At 38.1% G+C, this 17,552-nt stretch overlaps 4 protein-coding genes across 4 annotated transcripts; 2 read left to right on the forward strand and 2 right to left on the reverse strand.

Moving 5' to 3' along the window:
• Window positions 1-1,629: 1,629 nt before the first annotated feature.
• On the reverse strand, window positions 1,630-2,952 carry BDR25DRAFT_274258 (uncharacterized protein). Its single transcript, XM_033687392.1, has 3 exons — window positions 2,635-2,952; window positions 2,240-2,543; window positions 1,630-2,177 (listed from the first exon to the last, which is right to left on the reverse strand). Exons 1-3 carry the CDS (start codon window positions 2,894-2,896, stop codon window positions 1,883-1,885), a joined length of 861 nt encoding a protein of 286 aa, XP_033539477.1. The 5' UTR covers window positions 2,897-2,952; the 3' UTR covers window positions 1,630-1,882.
• Window positions 2,953-3,894: 942 nt separating this feature from the next.
• On the reverse strand, window positions 3,895-4,260 carry BDR25DRAFT_248431 (uncharacterized protein; the record flags this gene model as incomplete). Its single annotated transcript, XM_033685973.1, has 1 exon — window positions 3,895-4,260. A coding segment is annotated over one exon (366 nt), but the record flags the coding sequence as incomplete, so codon positions are not given.
• A 1,059-nt stretch (window positions 4,261-5,319) lies between these two features.
• Window positions 5,320-9,015, forward strand: BDR25DRAFT_123701 (uncharacterized protein). The gene is made up of 5 exons (XM_033683736.1): window positions 5,320-5,651; window positions 5,944-7,556; window positions 7,609-7,665; window positions 7,720-8,062; window positions 8,113-9,015. The coding sequence occupies exons 1-5, from the start codon at window positions 5,346-5,348 to the stop codon at window positions 8,740-8,742; spliced, it is 2,949 nt and encodes a 982-aa protein (XP_033539479.1). The 5' UTR covers window positions 5,320-5,345; the 3' UTR covers window positions 8,743-9,015.
• A 207-nt stretch (window positions 9,016-9,222) lies between these two features.
• Window positions 9,223-9,654, forward strand: BDR25DRAFT_248386 (kinesin light chain; the record flags this gene model as incomplete). The annotated part of the gene is made up of 1 exon (XM_033685971.1): window positions 9,223-9,654. A coding segment is annotated over one exon (432 nt), but the record flags the coding sequence as incomplete, so codon positions are not given.
• Between the last annotated feature and the right edge of the window lie 7,898 nt (window positions 9,655-17,552).

The following is a 17,552-nucleotide window of genomic DNA, read 5'->3' on the forward strand; positions in this document are numbered from 1 at the left end:
GTTAGAATAGCTACTAATAGAATTCTATAATAGACTAAAGTTTATAAAAGCAATATAAGTTATAGTAGTAATAATATATGCCTTTAGTAAATTATTTTATAAAAGACTAGCTTTAAGTTACTTTTAATTTTTATATATAAATAAAAATAAAGCAGGCTAATCTAAAGTGTATAAAAATAGTAAAAAATTAATAAGTTTTTATAAGGCTAGCTATATATTACACTATATACATATAAACAGTGTAGGAAGAGTAAAAGTTAGTGTAAAAAACTTAAAAAAAGTTAATTATATATATTAGTAAATCTAAATAAATAGCATAAAAAAAGTAAAAAAAAAGTGTAAAAAACTTAAAAAAGTCTTAATATATTTAAAATAAATAATTAAGTACTAATATTCTACTTAATATAGTGTTGCACTTAGCTTAAGTAAGTTAGCTTTAACTTCAACTTAATTAAATAAAAAAAGTGTAGGTCTAGATAAAAGCAGCACTAAGTTAAATATGTTTTAAAAGTTATGCATTTAAGTTAATATTAGTAAGTAGCTAATATACCTAAATAGAACTAAATATAAGTGTAAAAAAAATAGTATTTATAATAAAGTAATATACTGCATAACTATATCTATTGCACTAGTAATAAAAAGCTTTAACTTTATTAGTAAAAAAGTTAGAAAAGGGCCTATAGTTATTATAAACTAAGTAAAAAGTAAGTAATAAGTTTATATAGTAATGCTTATACTATACTAAATAAATTTAATTATTTAAAGTCTTTAAAAAAATAGTTTTCTTTAAAATAGCATTTTTATTAAGATGATAAAAAGACTTAATTAGGCTAAAAACTTTTAAGAAAAATTTTATATAAAAAAAAATTTAACTTATCTAAACTTATTATTTTAAGTAATAAAACACCTTTAAGCCCTTACTCTCTATATAATAGTATGTAGTATATAAATATTCTTTTAATTTAGAGTTAATTAGTATAGCTTTATAGCCTAAAGAAAAAAAAATAGTTAAAAGTGTTTAGTATTAGTTTAATACTATATTAAGTGTAATCTTAAGGCCTTTATAATCTTAAGTAAAAGTTATTAAAGAACATAAAATAAATAAATATACTTACTATAACATAGTAGCTTACTATAACTTATTATTACTATAAAGTAAAATAAAAAGAGTTAACTAAAGCTATAAAAGTATTAAAGTAGATAATATCTAAGTTAAAAAAAATTAAAATAAGTTTAAGTAAATTTAAAGCTAAAGTCCTTTTATTTAAATAGCAGCTAGGCCTAAAGTCACACTGCTATTTTGCTTAACTAGGAAGACACCTCTAAAACCCCTCTTTTTGCCTATAATAGGCTTTACTTAAAAAGTCTTAGCAGCGCTAATTATATTTAGAGGGAAAAACTACATAGTAAAAGTAATTTTAACACCCTTAACTGCGTTGTCTTTAATTATAATAGAAAAAAAAGAAAGCTAAATTAAGCATGTAGTAGAGCAGAATAATTACTTAAAGCTTAAAAATATAAAACAATAAAGCTTTTTAGTTATTTAATTTTCTACTAATTAGATTAATAACCGGCTTATATCCAGACTAATAGGAGAGAGGGCTTGGCGGTAGAGATAGTGTAATATTTGATGGTAATAAGGCTGTTTGACGTTGAAGCTCTGTACGGAAGCCTCGGAGGCCATGGATATGCGGGCCTCTCGGACCCCGAGGAAAGCAAGCATAAAAGCCACCTCATGTATCAACTCTCGTAGAAAAATACAGCTCAATACACCTTCCCACTGCCGCCACAACATCAACCAAGGGCTTACGTGGGAAATGCATGAAGATATAAGCCGGGTATAACGCTAACTGTGTCTGAAGATACATGATCAATCTCCCCATTAGAACACTAGGAACTCGTCCCCATCACCGAGCCAGATCTTCTCTGCCTCGCCTGTCCCTTCGGCCTCCAGGACTTGGGCGACATTGTCCTTCTTGCGCTCTTCGTCCTCTAGCGAGAACGTGGCACCCTTTGACTGTGTGCGGAAAGACCATGTCCGGTCTAATGTGCCCTTCCAGATTTTACTGACTCGAACAGCCCACACGAAGTCGGACTCGGTGCTCGTTGACATTGAAGTTCCGCTTTGAGAAGCCGCAGTGGTAGCCAGATCTCCTGATACCGTGTCCGCGAGGTTCCTACCGAAGGTTTTGTTAGCCGTAAATATACTAAAAGTCAACAAGCAACGTCCCAGACTTACACTCCCCCGCCCAGAGTTCCAGATCTCCCATGATTCTCGGAACTTGATCCCCGAGAGCCACGGGCAATTGCAACGCCCGTTATCATGATAATGGACCAGGCGCCTAAAGTCTTGCTTCTTTCGATGTGACTTTCCACCTCCTTATCTTCAAGCACATCCTTAATATATCCCCTTGTTGGTGCAATGATGTAACGGTCCAACTTGTTAAAAGCACGGTAATTGTGGACTGAATTTTTGAATGCTAGAGCAACTTTCGCTTGGGCTGACAAGCCTGCGACTTCCGCAATGGGAACGTTGGTATCCGCTAAATTAACGTTAGGGCATAAGTTACTAAGCTAAACAAGACCTGTTTGAGGCCTAGACTGGCCTACAACTTATATCTCAAGGTAACATACCAGAGACTCCGGCTTGATGCATCCCCCCTTCCTTCCACTCCATCTTCCACGCTCCGGTCGTGTATACTGGGACCGCGGGCGTGAACATAAATCCTTCGATCGATCGGTTGATGATGCTGTCCATGTGATCCAAATCTTTCAGACTCGCCATGATGTGGCCGGGACAGATGGCGCCATTGCCTTTGCCCACGCCATTGGTGTCAGTCGGCAGCGTCGGGGGCGGAAAGTGGGTTTGTTTCAAGCGAAACCAGCAATTCTCCATTGTTGTTAGCGAAATGTCAATGCGACATAGGATGGGGCTTTGTGTTTGATGGCCAGGTGCTGCTTTTGTAACGACAGGATTCACAACCTTAAGCGTTTGCGGGGCAGTTCAGCTTGGCGCTTGGTCCTTCAGCCCCACCTGCGTGCAACAATTCGTTACAGGTCAAGCTCAGGTTAGGAAGCTAGTAACAGCTTTTCTTGAAATTAAAACCATATTTATTATAAGCTTCATATCCTGTATTGCTTGATTGCTTGTTTAAATAGGCTAGCGTGATTCCCCCCCCCCGAAAATCGCAACTCCAAATTTCACAGCGCAATTCCACCACAATATCAAGTGTAATTTTTAGTTTAAAAGCTGGCTATATATTATATATGCTATGGATTATCTTCCATATCAAAATAAGAATTCCTGATAGCGAGGGTATTGAGACATCTGGAGTTGAAGTCCGCGACTACTTCGAACAAGTCACCAATTTATTTCCACGCGCAACTTGACCACAACGCGGGCCAATTTTGATGCTTTAAATCAGCAGGCAAGATTTAACATGCTCTAAAGATTATTGTAATACTTACAAAAAAATTTATCCCGTGTTGATGGTGAGCCGCATAAGGTTCAAGTTGACACGTCGAAATCTGGGGGACAAAGCTCAAAAACGGGGGGACAATGTGTGTGTGTGTGTGTATTCTATTATGGCCATGCACCCTGCGGGTATGGGCCGTTACGATGCGCCAGCTATGTACATTCTGTTATCATCCACCTGCTCTATCTAGTTCAGAAGCTAACCGTGAGACCTGCTGATCGCCTATCTAACACCATGCTCAACATAGGAAAGAAAGAAAAGTGATACGCTACCGTATGCTGTGATTGAGAAGAAGTTGATAGGAGCTGGCTTGTTTTCCGGGATCCTCCATCCGCAGGGCAATTCTGGCGTCGTGCGCCTCTTAATCGGCAGCGCGCTGGCGGAGGGTTCGTAGGGCGGCGGCTCGCCACTGACTTGGTTATAAAATAGATATCGGAATTCCTAGACGTTGTCGCTCGTTGTTGTCTGTTTCTGCCCTTGCTGTGTCGTTGCTAACTGACTGTAGATGTTTCGTGTCCATCGCGAACTGGATCGTGGCTCGCACCACCTCTATGTCTGGCTTCCATCGCTCTATCGGCCCGTCGATGCTTTCGCCTCCTTCCTGTCGGCTCGAGTATCCCCCAAGCGTGTACGAAAGGTCTCCGAATCGCTCTCCAAGCTGCATCCGGAGCTTCTGTCTCGGCCTTTCCCACCTCCTGCAGCAGAAGAGAAAGTGCGGGATCGATTTGATTAGCCCGCACTCGCACTCCGCTGTTTCCGCTGCCTTGATCAAGTATTGATTTGTATATATCTAAGATAATACATTGCAGAGGTGGCAGCATGTCCACTTACATAGACCCTCTGCCTTGCATAGCCGCCTTAATCTATATCCGCCTCTTGCGGGGTACAGCTAGCTAGCAAGTTAATACCAGTGTGCACCTTAAGCATACTTTAACAGCCAGCCTAAAGACTCTATCCTTGATGGCTATCCTCAGGATTCCGTCCTCTTAGCAGACTGACACGCGCGCCCGTCTTCTCGAGCCATACAGAAAGTGTCGTAACTGCGGTCCGCCTACCCAGTCTTCCGTCGCTTCCATTATATGCTGCGCCCCGCAGACTGTTAATCTGTTTCGCGCTGCCTTGTAAGATCTCCCCAATAAGGCCGACCGTGTCTCGCAGGAGTTCGCCCACTTGTATCCCCTCTGTACCCAGAACAGCCAAGCAACATAGTGTTGTCCCTCCTACTAACCAAGGTGTCTCGTCGTTCTCTGCGTAGATTCAAGCGTGCCGGATCGTGTCGTTCGCGTGCGTTTTGACCTGTTCGTCTTGACCTGTTCGTCTTGACCTATTCGTTTTGACCTATGCGTTTCCGTACGTTGTTGCTCTTATCCGGCGATATCCTCCTTCCGACAGAGCAGCCCGAGAGCACCCCAAAGGTGTCCTATCCCACGACCTAGGCGTTATCGACTGTAGGATCGACTCGCAATCGTGTGTCGGATGGTTTTCAAAGTGTTCCCTTGTCGCTTGTTGATGGTTGGGCCGGCGATGGCTCGTCCACCAGTAGCCCTGACCAGCTGACGGTGCTGGCCAGTATTGACTCTTCTTAGCTCTGTAAAATACCCAGGCGCAAGGCATTTACAGGTTCCCAGCCGACACCACGGGGAGGTGAGAGTCATCGTCGGCCAACAAGTTATTGCAACGAAGTAGACCGCACGGCATCGAAACCAGCCCCTGCCCCGCTGATATCCGTGAACCGGCCTGCGTTAGCGCCCACGTTAGCGCCCACACGGACCAGCTCCCATCTCCATTTCAGCCTGCACCATCAGCTGGCGGTCCGCGTAGCCTACCCTCGACGCCGGCATGTTGACATGAGATGCTCATGCTTCCATTATGCTCAGCTACTTCACGAACTTGGTCCGACCGGTCTCACCACGGATCCCAAAAGTGGAAGAGTCGTCGCCACCGCAGCCCGCAGACCTCGATTCCCTACCCGGGTTCGCTCAGGCTGTCGCGCAGAAGTTACAGTCAGAGGCCGCTCAACTAACACCGGGGCCAGATGCACCAGGCGTTATGCTGTTCAAAGGCGTCTTCTGTTCATTCCTCCAGTCTGTGCCCGAGTATCTGAATGGCCTGCCGCATCGATCTCATCAGAATCGACTTCTAACCCTCCTAAACTGCTGGGAGGATTTGTGCCAGGTAAGAGCCTTGCTATCCAGCAGTTTTCGTGTTGCTATTATCCTGGCAAGATAATGTAAATGTTTCGTGCGGATGCAGGACTAGCATCTGAGTGCCTCAATCACACTAGATCGACACCATGGCCCGGCAGAAGTCCAAGTCAATAGTGCCCATTCAAGGCGCCGTCGAGTTGCCCGTGTGCGTTGAACTGGAAAGCAAGTTGTTGGCCTAGTTGCGTCTAACGCGGGCCTAAATCTGGCTTATTTCCCACTTTTTTACTATAGATTAGGACATTTACTAACCACATATGCAGTGGTCAAATCCCGCAGCATCCTCGTACACCCGCGAAGCCAGAGCTGATTTCAGCGCATGCCAATACCCCGCTCTCAAATCACTACTAGAATCTCGCAAATCCGTCAAGGCCGTGTTAGTCCAATTTGCAAGCGCAAAATCATTTCCACGCCGTGATAAAGCAGCCAATACACTATGGCAAAACATGATTAATGCATTTAACGCTCTATCGGCACCTGAGAGCGAATCGGAGGACCCAGATCTATCAGAGTTGATGAAACTTGCTACATCGAAGGAAGATCTCGAAGACAATCAGAGCTTTGTACTACAGCTTTATGATGCTCTGTCTCAACATTTCATGCCTGATAGGTGCTCATACGACTGGAAATCAATAGTTGTCAATCTTCGATTGAATTGGTGGGAACTTTCCAAAGAAGATGATACTCTTTGCTTTGGACTTTTCGTTATGATCAACGAAAAGGGTACACCAGACGATTCGGCGACGCATTGCCATTGGCAAGACCTCCAAGTCTGCGTCTCGAAAAGGAAACAAGTCGCATTTAATGTTCCTTCTGGCCGGACTCCGAATCTCTCGGAACCGTTGGAGGATTTCCAGGAAGACTGCTTTCCTAATGCAGAGGACGCCTCGCATGGTTCCGGAGACACGGATCAAACTTCCTCTTCCGATGAGAATGAGACGGACGAGCTTTGTCAGTATCTCGCGCAACGCACTGTGGCCCAATATAGGTTTGAATACGCCACAGACTTCAAGCTGCAAAAGTCTAATCAACCGGAGAGGTCATTTCTGAGGAGCTCTATGGGTATTACCCTAGATGATCTAATAGGAACCGGGAAACTGGGCGCTAAGATGAAGCTTTCGCTTTCCTTTCTTCTGATACGGACGTTCTGGCAGTATTGCGAATCGGACTGGATGCAGGATTACTGGAGCAAAGAATCTGTTTATTTCATGTTCAACATGGTTGATGGTTATCCAAAGGCCATTTCCATTCACGAACCGTTTCTTCAGGCTCGATTCAACAAGAGCGACCATGGCGATAAAATGGGACAATTGACAGAACCAAGCAAACCTTCAAGCCGGAAAAAGAAATTTCGAAAAACAAGCCACGATACTAAAGTACGGACAAGGACACATCAGTACCCAAAACTACTCGCCCTTGGCATCATGTTACTCGAAATTGAACTAGATCGCAAACTCGAGAGTCTGACATCCCGAGCCGGCGAAGATTCAGATATTGTCAACATACGACACAATATGGCCACCAAGGTGCTCAATGATCAGGATTTTTGGCCACCAAAAGACATTTGGAAGCCTGTGAAAGAATCTATCGAGATATGTATAAAGGCCGACACGGAAGTTCTTGGCAATGTAGAGGAAGACCTGCGACATAACTTCTACCGAAGAGTGGTTGGCCCTTTCAAGGCGTTCATGACATTGGCTTGGTCCGATGCGGACTATCAGAGGATAGAATCAGTAGTGATCCACAATGCGCCACCCTCACATTCCCCTGCAGCGCAACATGGCGCGCCGGTTGATCTGCTACAAGCAGGTGAAGCTAATTGTGAAGCGACATATTCGAACACCTTCAGAGCTTCGTCATCAGCAGCGCGCATGATGTACGTACGGATCATCTCCTTCCGCTAGAACTGTCCTAATATCAATAAATAGCGTCGCTGGTACTGACGGCTCAAGGTCTCAGATAGGGACGACCATGAGTGCAGATTCGTGAGTCTCAAATTCTGTGGTCCGGGAAACATGCTAATGAAACAAATGCTGCAGACCTTTCACATCGACCGATTGGTTTGCGAAGCTGGACGACTTGAACGATGTACTCAAGATATCCCAGCGCAATAGAGACGAGCATTCGAGAGTCGTTAAAATAGCTATCCTAGATACAGGGGTCCAAGAAGCATACTACCAGAACGATCAGTCCTCCACCAAGAACATCAAAGACTACAAAGACTTCGTGTCCGGTAATGATAATATAAGGCAGGATCGTACTGATCATGGAACATCATGTGTTCGCCTGCTCCAGAAGGTATATGAAAATGCAGACATATATGTTGGACGAGTCTTCGAGACCAAGGATGCAACTCCCGAAACAAAGAAATACATGGAAAATGTTCGTCTACAAGGAGATTTCTATGGACACCGAGCTAATAATCTGGTCAGGCAATCAAGCACGCGATATGCAAAACGAAAGGATGGGGAGTAGACGTAGTCTGCCTACCATCTGGATTTGAGTCGGAATACCGACCAATCACGAACGCCATCTCGAACGCCAAACCTTCTAAAGTTCTCATCTTTGCGGCCGCCTCAAACTACGGAAACACTGCTGGAATCTACTTTCCCGCATGGCTCTCCCGATTCTCCGACCTTTTCTGTTTATTCTCCACCACGGCTGGTGCCAAGCCAACTTGCGAATTCAACCCTGCTCCCATGGATTCAGCATACAATTTCGCCATTCTCGGTGAAGGTATTCAACTGCCAAACACAAAACCTCTAAACGGAACATCTTTCTCAACTATCATTGCCGCAGGTGTTGCGGCTCAAATCATCGACTTCTCTATGCAGCCCGACATCCGCAACGTGATTGGCAGCAATGAGATTCTGCGCCAGGTTGATGGCATGTCGGCTATATTCGCGAGAATGTCAGCGAGAGAGAATGAGTACCATTGCCTTACGCCGTGGGTTTTATTGGACGGTATGACCGTACAGGACTACGACGAGAAAGATATTAGGCTCGCTATTTGCAGAACCATCTCCGACGCATTGTGGACAAGGCACAAGATTCGGGTTTGAACGGGTCCGGACATGATTCACCGAAATGAGTCACCCCAAGGGCTTTGGAGAAAGATCGGATTTCCTCTAACTTTAAGACTGCCAAAGTTCTCCCTGGAATGCAGCGCCTAGCTGCTAAAGACACGTGAGGTTCCTTCACGTAGCGAGTGCCAGGACGGACCAGCTCATTCACACGGGTGCCGATGATTAAGAAGGATGATACGGAGGGAAAACTTGCTGCAGAGGAATGCAAGGTTACCACCCACGTTAGCACGTTTGATATGCATGGGCTCGCGCAGTTGGCTACGCGGAAGTGGTTAGAAAAGCATGGCCAACTTGAAGGTGGAAGGAGCAGTATATTCGCAATCTTTGCGCAACATTTCCAACAAGGGATCACAAAACTAGGTCCAGTGCCAGGCGCTCTTTCCGCACGCCAAGTCAGCGCTATTGCAGCCGCCTAAGTCTGAGGAATCGCTCCGACAGTGGGCTCTATTGTTGTACAATGCAGCGTGGTATGCGTGGCAGAAAGGAAATGTAGGTGATGCAGGGAAACTGTCCGTAAAGTCAATGAAGGTTTGGAAAAAGCTGCTTGGGAAAGAACATAGAGACACGATAAACAGTATGGCAATGGTAGGGCTGGCAGAAAAGCTCGCCGGGCGATGGAAAGAGGCCGAAGAGCTGGACGTGCAAGTGATGGAGACGAGAAAGAGGGTGCTTGGGGAGGAGCATCTAGACACGCTGACCAGCATGAACAATCTCGCATTTACATTAAAGGGTCAGGGACTTATAATTAGAGCGATATCTCTGATGGAGAACTGCTGCAGGCTGCGGACAGAAGTTTTGGGTCCTCAACACCCCTTTACTATATCATCTCGCGAAGCTCTTGCAACATGGCAGTTAGAGGCCATGGAAACTAGCAAGCAGAATGTCTAGCAAGAGATAGGTGTGGCAAGCAGATGGTCTCTAAAGCGGCAGGCTAAACGTAGCACAAAAGTAGCATAGCTAAAGTACCGCAGTTCGCTTAGAAATCATTGTGAGTTGCAGCGTATGTGAGATGGTACTTCGAGTTGCCACCGCTAGCAGGGAGGATGGCCGAACCGCACCGGCCATAGGGTTGCGCTGGAGGCGATGGTTTGTAAATATGGCTGAAGAGAAGAGTGCTGTATGCAGCTGTAGATGGCGTAAGGTCTTGCTAAGCATGGCCACCATGAACAATCTAAAACTCCTCACTACCCTCCTAGGTCGAACTGAAGCATGCCTCTACGGCCCTAGAAATGGCAGTGCTTTATGTATGCAGCTGCTGGTTGTTTGGCCGTACGACAGCTGTATCGCCGGAGCATGCAGGGCCTTCCCACCTTCGAATGTGTTTGCAACAATGGCGTGCGGCCTGTGGCACTAAACCCACTCGCCGAGGTGCAGCCTTCGATTTCTAGTGCCTCCCCCACTCTATCTGACCGTATGACTGTATTCCCCTTCAACGAGCCGATACTACACCTCGGCTGCTGCTTGGTCTAGGAATCGGCGCCGGTCGGCTCGAGAAGCATGAGGACGTGGTGGCTTGAGCAGGTCTTTCGTTCGGTCAGCGGAAGGGATGCCGGAGGGTTTCGCAGCTTAAGGACGATGTAAATGGCATGGCTCTATGTTCCAAAAGTCCATATCGCTGTGCGTTGGGCCGGATCTTGAAGTTGTACTGTACGATGGCCGTGTCGAGTGGTTGCGACGCTTGAGACGCGTTGGCTAACTAAACAAGTGCCGTGCCCTTAAGTCTAAAAACTGCTCCCAATCCTGTGTCGGACTAAGAGATAATCCGAGCGCTTAGCAGCTTGCACAGCCACATATCGTACAATAAAATACCATACCAATGCATAAGGTAAGACGTGCGGGGTCATCTCGCATTAGCCAGGATCAGTAGTTCGCCTCCGATGGAAGTACTGATTGACGGGGCTGCCCTGCATGAAATTGCGCCTCACAGCGCGCATAGGGCTGATGATGACTTCCTAGTATTAGAGGGAGGTCGTGAGAGTAGGATCAGGCTATTCTACAAAAACTTGGAGCGAAAAGGCTTGCGGTTAACGCTATGGGAAGGGAAGCCTGTTATGCCACGACACAGGGCGCTGTACAAATCAGGCGCGGAAGCAACAATGCGAACGTAATATTTGGGCGAGGTGGAACATAAACATTTAGAATTAGCTAACGTACCTAACAGGTTGGCCGGCCACACAGGTTGGCCGGCCACTTTTGCTAAGCCCCTACTAAAACTACCCTATTCTAGCGCAAAATAGCCTACTTTAGCCCTATATAAAGCAATATAACATAAGATATTATTTTAAATCTACTTCTACTACCTTTTTACATATATATAAGTTATGCTTAGTCTAATTACACTGCCTATATTACTTTTAACTTAGCTTACCTTTTTTAGCGCACACTTATGTCTTTAGCTTCTTTTTATTACTACACACTCTAAACTTCTTTAAAGTAGTTAGATAAGCCTTATTTTTAACTATTAAAGTCTTTTTTACTTAAATTTACTTTTTTTATGTAATTTATATTATTGTTACAATCCTTGCTTCCTAGAAGCACTCGAGTCTTATGGTATCCCTGGGGGGGGGAAGTAGGGCGGATAGTAGGGGCCAACTGGTAGGGTGTACAGTCCTACGTACAGGCTAGTAGGCTAATAGAGGGGAGTAGAGTGACTAGATTATAGTTTGCCCTTAATGCAGCAGTAAAAAGGCTAGGTTAAACAGTCCTATTAAACAAAGTTAAAGGTATATATAGTGTAAGATATATAAATAGTATTACAGCTTTTTAAAAAGCTAAATACTACTTAGTTTATATAAAGAATAAACTAAACATTAAACACACCTTCTAAAGGTTATTTAATGTAGGAACTATATACATATACTAAGGGCGCTAAGGGGAGTAGAAGAAGTTTATAGAAGTTTACTAAAAGGAGCTTTTTAAGCTCTCTTAAGCTCCCTAGATTTATAGCCTGCCTTCCTATTAAACAACGCATTCTTCTATTACTGCAGGTAGCTGCGCTGCCTTTGCGTCCTTTAGCTAGTTTATAAGCAAGCCTTGCTCTAATCTAGCTAGATTATAGAGCACTGCTAGTAGAGTTATGCTAGTCTAACTATAGACTGTAACACGCTGCCCCTCCTTTCTAGCAGCGTTCTTACTGCTCTGCTTACATAACTATATTAGTAAAAGTTTATTTATAAAGTAAGCACTTACCTACTAAAAGGTATTTTTAACATTTATTTTTTTAAACTAAATAGCTTACTAGTTTTATTTGTTTTTCTATTCTTATACTACCTTTTACTTTAATTCTTTTTATTAGATAAAGATAAGGCCCTATAGTGCTTACTAATTTTTAAGGTTATTTTATATATTAACTTTATCTTTAAATAAATGTGTTAAGTGTGTAAAAAAGTATAGTAAGTATAATACTTTTATTTCTAACACTACTTAAAATTAGTTAAAGAAGAAAAGAAAGACACTTTTTTAAAAAGCTACTACTATAAAGGCTTATAAGTAAGAGCTAGCTAAAAAGATGTTGTGTTAGGTTTAAAAAACTTTAGAAGTGTTAGCTAAAAAGTGTTTTAAACAAGATTATATTTAAAAATTACTAGATCTATTAAAAGCTTAGCGTGTAAAGTACTTAAAAAAGGAACTTTTTTTCTTAGATAAAATAAAAGCTTTTAAGGCTAAAGTAAAAGGCTGTTCTTTTTTACAGCCTTTATTAGCTAAGACTTGTCTTTAAAAGCTGCTGCTATCTAGTAATAATGTAGTAGTTTTTTTTAATATAAGTGCTTTATTACTTAGCTAGTTTCTTTTAAATAAGCCTAAAAGTACTTTTATACTAACAGCTGTGCATTCTATAGATTTTTAGCTAGTTTTTATGTATTTTTACTAGTAAGCTACTTTTTTTATTTTACTAAAAATTTCTTTTAGTTTTTTTAATTACTAATAATATGTTTAACTTTATACTTTATTTCTTTATCTTTTTATTTTTATATAGATAAGAGGATTTCTTTAGGTGCTTTTTCTAGTCTAGAGACATAGAACTATAGGTGTATCTTTATATGTAGGGGAAGCTTAAGTTTATAATTATCTTATTAAGTTTAAAGGACTTTATATAGTTTTATTTTTTTTTACTAGCTTTCTAGAGGGTCTAGATATCTTAAGGTTCTTAGTATTAAAATATGTGTAGTCTTCTAAGCAGATTTTTAGTCTTAGTTACTATAATTTATTTGCATATTTTTTTATTATTTTTTTACTAGATTAGGCTTCTATTACTAACCTTTTATATATACTTTATAAATTTAATAACTAGTCTATTAACTTTTATAAGTCTATAGGTTAGTTTTCTTATAGTGTAAAGTAAAAGTTATATTTAAAATTAGCTTTATATAGTGTTTTTTTTATTATAGCTAATTCTATATTATTAATAGCTAAATATGCTATTAAGAGCTATTCTACCTAATTATACTAAGTGTAGAAGACATACTTTCTAAGATACTTTTTTACTTTAGTGTTTACTCTCTTAGTCTAGCTGTCTATTTGCAGGTAGTAGGCTATAGACAGTTTGTGTGTTGTACTAAGGTGCTGTATTACTGCTTTCTAAAATCTACTAGTAAATGGCTTATCTTAGTTAGAAATAATAATCTTAAGGCATTTATATACTAATATTATATTTTATTTTAATTTATAAATAAATTTTTTAGCTGTTATTATTTTTTTAAGGGCTAGATATGCAGATATTTAGTAGTTTTATTAAAAGCTACTATAATTATGTTACACATCCTTTCTATTTCTAGTTCTTTAGATAGGGGTAGTTCTATAATAATATCTATTATAATTATTACTTATAGTAGTTTTAGTGCTTTAATTAAATAAAAGTATCTATAAGTTTTATGCCTTTATAAGTTATTTTTATTATAGATGTTGCATTCTCTAAGCACCTTAGTGCACAGTTGCTTTACTTTTAGTATTTAGCGTAGTATAGCAGTCCTTAGTTTCTTCTAGAGGGTGCTTATTCCTAGGTGTCTAAACATTAGAGATTTGTAGTATTTCTAAATTACATTTTTTTATCTCTGCTTATTTACTGTAAGCATGTAAAGTTCTTTTATAAGTTAAAGTTTATTATAAATTTATTCTTTATTAGTTTCTTTAAAAAAGGTAAACTTTTTAGTTTTTTTTATTTTTTATTAAAGTAATCTAGTCTTTAGCTAAGAGCGTTAGCCTGCTAGTTTTGCGCTCCTAGAATGTGTTTAATAATGTAGTTAAATTATGCAAGCTTTATTACCTATTATATGTGCATTAGTAATAGCTTTTTTATAGTTAAAAACATAACTAGGTTTACATAGTTTATTATAATGCAAAAAAGTTTTACTATTCTGTGTAGCTCTATAGCCTATACTCTAACTGTGTTTAGTATAGCCTTAAGTTCTTTATTAGGTATGCTGTATCCTGCTTTAGGTCCTAAAAACTTAGCAAAATAGTATGCTACTAGGTGCTATTTTCTGTCTTCTTATTTTTAGTAAAACGCAGCTCTACTAGCTTCTAGAGATGCATCTGTGTAAATCTTAGTGTCTAGCTATAGATTATACATCTTTAACACTATTTTAGCTATTATAGCTTATTTTAGAGCTATAAATGCTTTATTTATTTTTAAAGTCTAAATAAACTTTACTATTGCTCTCTCTTTAGTAGTAGTGTTTATTAAAGGTATAGTAATCTTTAAGTAGTTTTTAATTATTTATCTAATATATTTTAATAGTCTAAGAAATTCTTTAACTTCTTTAACTATTATAGGTTCTAGCTATTTAAGTACTTTTTATACTTTAGCTAAGTTAATCTTTATTTCTTCTTTATTAATTATAAATCTTAAATATTCTATTTCTGTAACATAGAATTTGCATTTAGAGAGCTGTAAGTAAAGTCTATACTTTCTTAGTTATTCTAAGACTTTTTGTACTTTCTGTATGTAGTCTTCTAGTGTATCTTTTAAGTAGATAAGGACGTTGTCTAGGTATACTAGAGTAAAGACATTAAAGTATAGATTAAAAGCTATGTTAATAATTTACTAAAATATTACTAAAGCATTTATTAAGCTAAATAGTATTACTAATAGTTTATAAAGTCCTTACAAGGTTTTAAATGCTGTAAGCTACTTATCTTTTTTTTTATTCTAATCTTATTAAATCTGTCTTATATGTTAAACTTTATAAAGTACTAGGTTCTTTTTAATTAGTTTATAATGTTTTATATAATTAGTAAAAAGAACTAGTTTTAAATTATGTTATTATTTAAAGTTCTATAGTCTTAGTTAACTTAGATTTTCTTTTTCTTTTTTATAAAAACTATAGCTAAAGCAACTAAGCTATAACTTTCTTAAATATAGCCTTAGGCTAATATTTAATTAACATACTCTTATAAGGCTTTCTTTTGTGCCCTTGTTAAAGGGCAGAGCCTATAAGTCTTTAGATTATAGTCCTTTATTAAGTTAATAGCATAGTCCTAAGGCTAGTGTAGTAGTAATTTTTCTAGGTCTTTTAGTGTTTTAAACATGTCTTTATAGTCCTTATATTTAGCAAGAATGCTGCCCTTTTTTTAAATTCTAAAGATCTTAATTTAATCTACATCTTAGTTAGTTTTAATTTCTTTATAAGAAACTTTTTTAAGTTTTTCTTTTATTATTTTTACTGCCTAAGCTTTTAGTTTCTAGTAGGGGAATTTCTAGGGTTTTCTTTTCTTAGGGTAGTAACTGCTACTCTATTTTGCTTATTTATAAACTAAGTATTAATTATTATAGCATGCTAACTAAGTTATGTGTGCGTAGTTATTAGAGGTTATTATAGTTATTATTCTCTAGTTAATTGCAAAGTTATGCGCTTTAAGCTAGTTATAGCCTAAAATTATGTTATACTTGCCTTTTAGCAAGAGTATGTTTATAGACCTTTAGTCTTTTATATTTAAGGTTTTAAAGTTTTTTTTATATGTTTCTAGGTTAATTTATTCTTTACTATACTTAATTAAAAACGTGTTAGTAAGGGTTACCTTAAATAGGTTTTTTTTATATAGAATAAAATGCCTTGTTTGTCTACCTAGTCTTTGTTTATTATAGTAAACATGCATCTACTGTCTACAAGGGCTAGTCTAGGCTATCCTTTATACATAAAGGTGGTTGTTAGACTGTGTCTAGTCTCTTATCCTACTATAATTAGGGCTAATACATTATAAAGAACTTTTTTATTTAAAAGAGGGTAAGAGTTAACATCTTATAAATTATTATTAAATTTGTTTTTTTTTTTTTATAAATTTAGTGTTTTTAGTTACAGCAGTTAGCTACTTTACACTTTTAATCTTTAACTAAGTAATGTAATGTTAGATAGTCTTCTTTTTTTACTACTTTTTACTAAAAGTAGTAAAACTTATAGTTATTTTATTTTTTACACACTGCTTATCTCTCTTATTTATAAAAAAGGGTAGTTTAATAGGTATAACAATTTATAGTTTTACAGGCTAAGGCTGTTCTTTACTATAGGCATCTGTTATAGTTCTTCTTTTATGTAGGCTACTAGCCTGTTTAGTGTTTGTTGTCCTAGTGCTTAACACAGTAACGCTGTGTGCACTAGTACTAGGGGTATAGACAGTTGTTAGGTCTATGTAGGGTATTAAAAGGACTTTTCTAAGTCTACTAAGGGTATTCTTGTGTTCTTACTATCTAAACAAGGTGCCCTTTTTATTTGTAATTATTAGTGCTATAGTTTTTATTTTTATAAAGTGTACACTAGCTATAGCTTTATTATATTACTAAAGCCTTCTTACTAATTATAAGGCTTAGGAGTAGCGTCTTAGGTTTTCTAGGTACTAGTTTTAGAACTTTAAACCTAGCAGGTCTGCCTAGTCCTTCTAGTTTCTAGTCTTAGATCTAGACAAAGAACTTTTATTATTCTTTATTATCTATAATGTTATATTTAACTCTAGCTATCTGCTGTATTATGTTAAATGTAAGGTAGTTATTACTAATGTTTATTTAGTAAAGCATTACTATGTAATAGCTTAGGTAGTTATGCTGTAAGCTGCACTTCTAGCATTTACATTTCTAAAACTATTAGAAGAGTTCTCTTGTTAAAGTGCTAAGGGTTTAATCTTAAAAGAAGAACTATTTTTTTTTTTAAATATTTATAATATATTTTTAGATCTAAGTCTTTTTTTTATCTTTTTTAAGGATTATAAAGTCTTATAACACTATGTTTAAACTGCTAAAGTTTTAAATAACTACCTTTTAATACACTTTAAAGTAGTTATTTAAAAAATAGTTTTTTTTATATTATTAGTAAAGTCTATTATTTAGTTTTTCTAATATTTCTTTATTTATAAAGCTGTATTTAGCAGTAATAGCTTTTATTATTATAGTAGTATTTTTATTCTCCCTTTTCTAAAAGTCTAGGTAATTTTAGCAGAAATGTCCTACTTTTCTATAGCTTAGGTAGGCCTTGTTCTTTAACTACTTTTGCTATTTCTTTATTAAAGGCAGCTTATTACATCTTAAAACTTAGTTCTTTTTTAAGGGGGGGCTTTATATATGTTTTATATAACTAAGGTCTATTAGTTTTTTATTATACTATAAAAGTTTTTTTTTTCTTTAGAACAAATTCTAGTTTTTAAAAAGTTCTTTTTTATTATTTTTCTTTTTTACATTTCTTATAACAGTTGTTATAAGTTATTACTTTTATAATATAATTATTTAGTTTAGTTAGCTTATTAACATGCATAAATTTATCTTTTACTTTATTATTTAACTTATTATAAAACATGCAGCA

This window comes from Lindgomyces ingoldianus, assembly GCF_010093535.1.
Source record: "Lindgomyces ingoldianus strain ATCC 200398 unplaced genomic scaffold BDR25scaffold_79, whole genome shotgun sequence".
In the NCBI taxonomy this organism is placed as follows: domain Eukaryota; kingdom Fungi; phylum Ascomycota; class Dothideomycetes; order Pleosporales; family Lindgomycetaceae; genus Lindgomyces; species Lindgomyces ingoldianus.

Bases quoted from the DNA above. Each gene is read 5' to 3' on its own strand.
- BDR25DRAFT_123701 (XM_033683736.1), top strand. From the start codon at position 5,346: ATGCTCAGCTACTTCACGAACTTGGTCCGACCGGTCTCACCACGGATC. The intron at 5,652-5,943 runs GTAAGAGCCTTG...CCACATATGCAG, and splicing joins GCTGGGAGGATTTGTGCCAG to TGGTCAAATCCCGCAGCATC. The intron at 7,666-7,719 runs GTGAGTCTCAAA...CAAATGCTGCAG, and splicing joins ACGACCATGAGTGCAGATTC to ACCTTTCACATCGACCGATT.
- BDR25DRAFT_274258 (XM_033687392.1), bottom strand. From the start codon at position 2,896: ATGGAGAATTGCTGGTTTCGCTTGAAACAAACCCACTTTCCGCCCCCG. The intron at 2,544-2,634 runs GTATGTTACCTT...ACGTTAATTTAG, and splicing joins GCATCAAGCCGGAGTCTCTG to CGGATACCAACGTTCCCATT. The intron at 2,178-2,239 runs GTAAGTCTGGGA...AACCTTCGGTAG, and splicing joins GGAACTCTGGGCGGGGGAGT to GAACCTCGCGGACACGGTAT.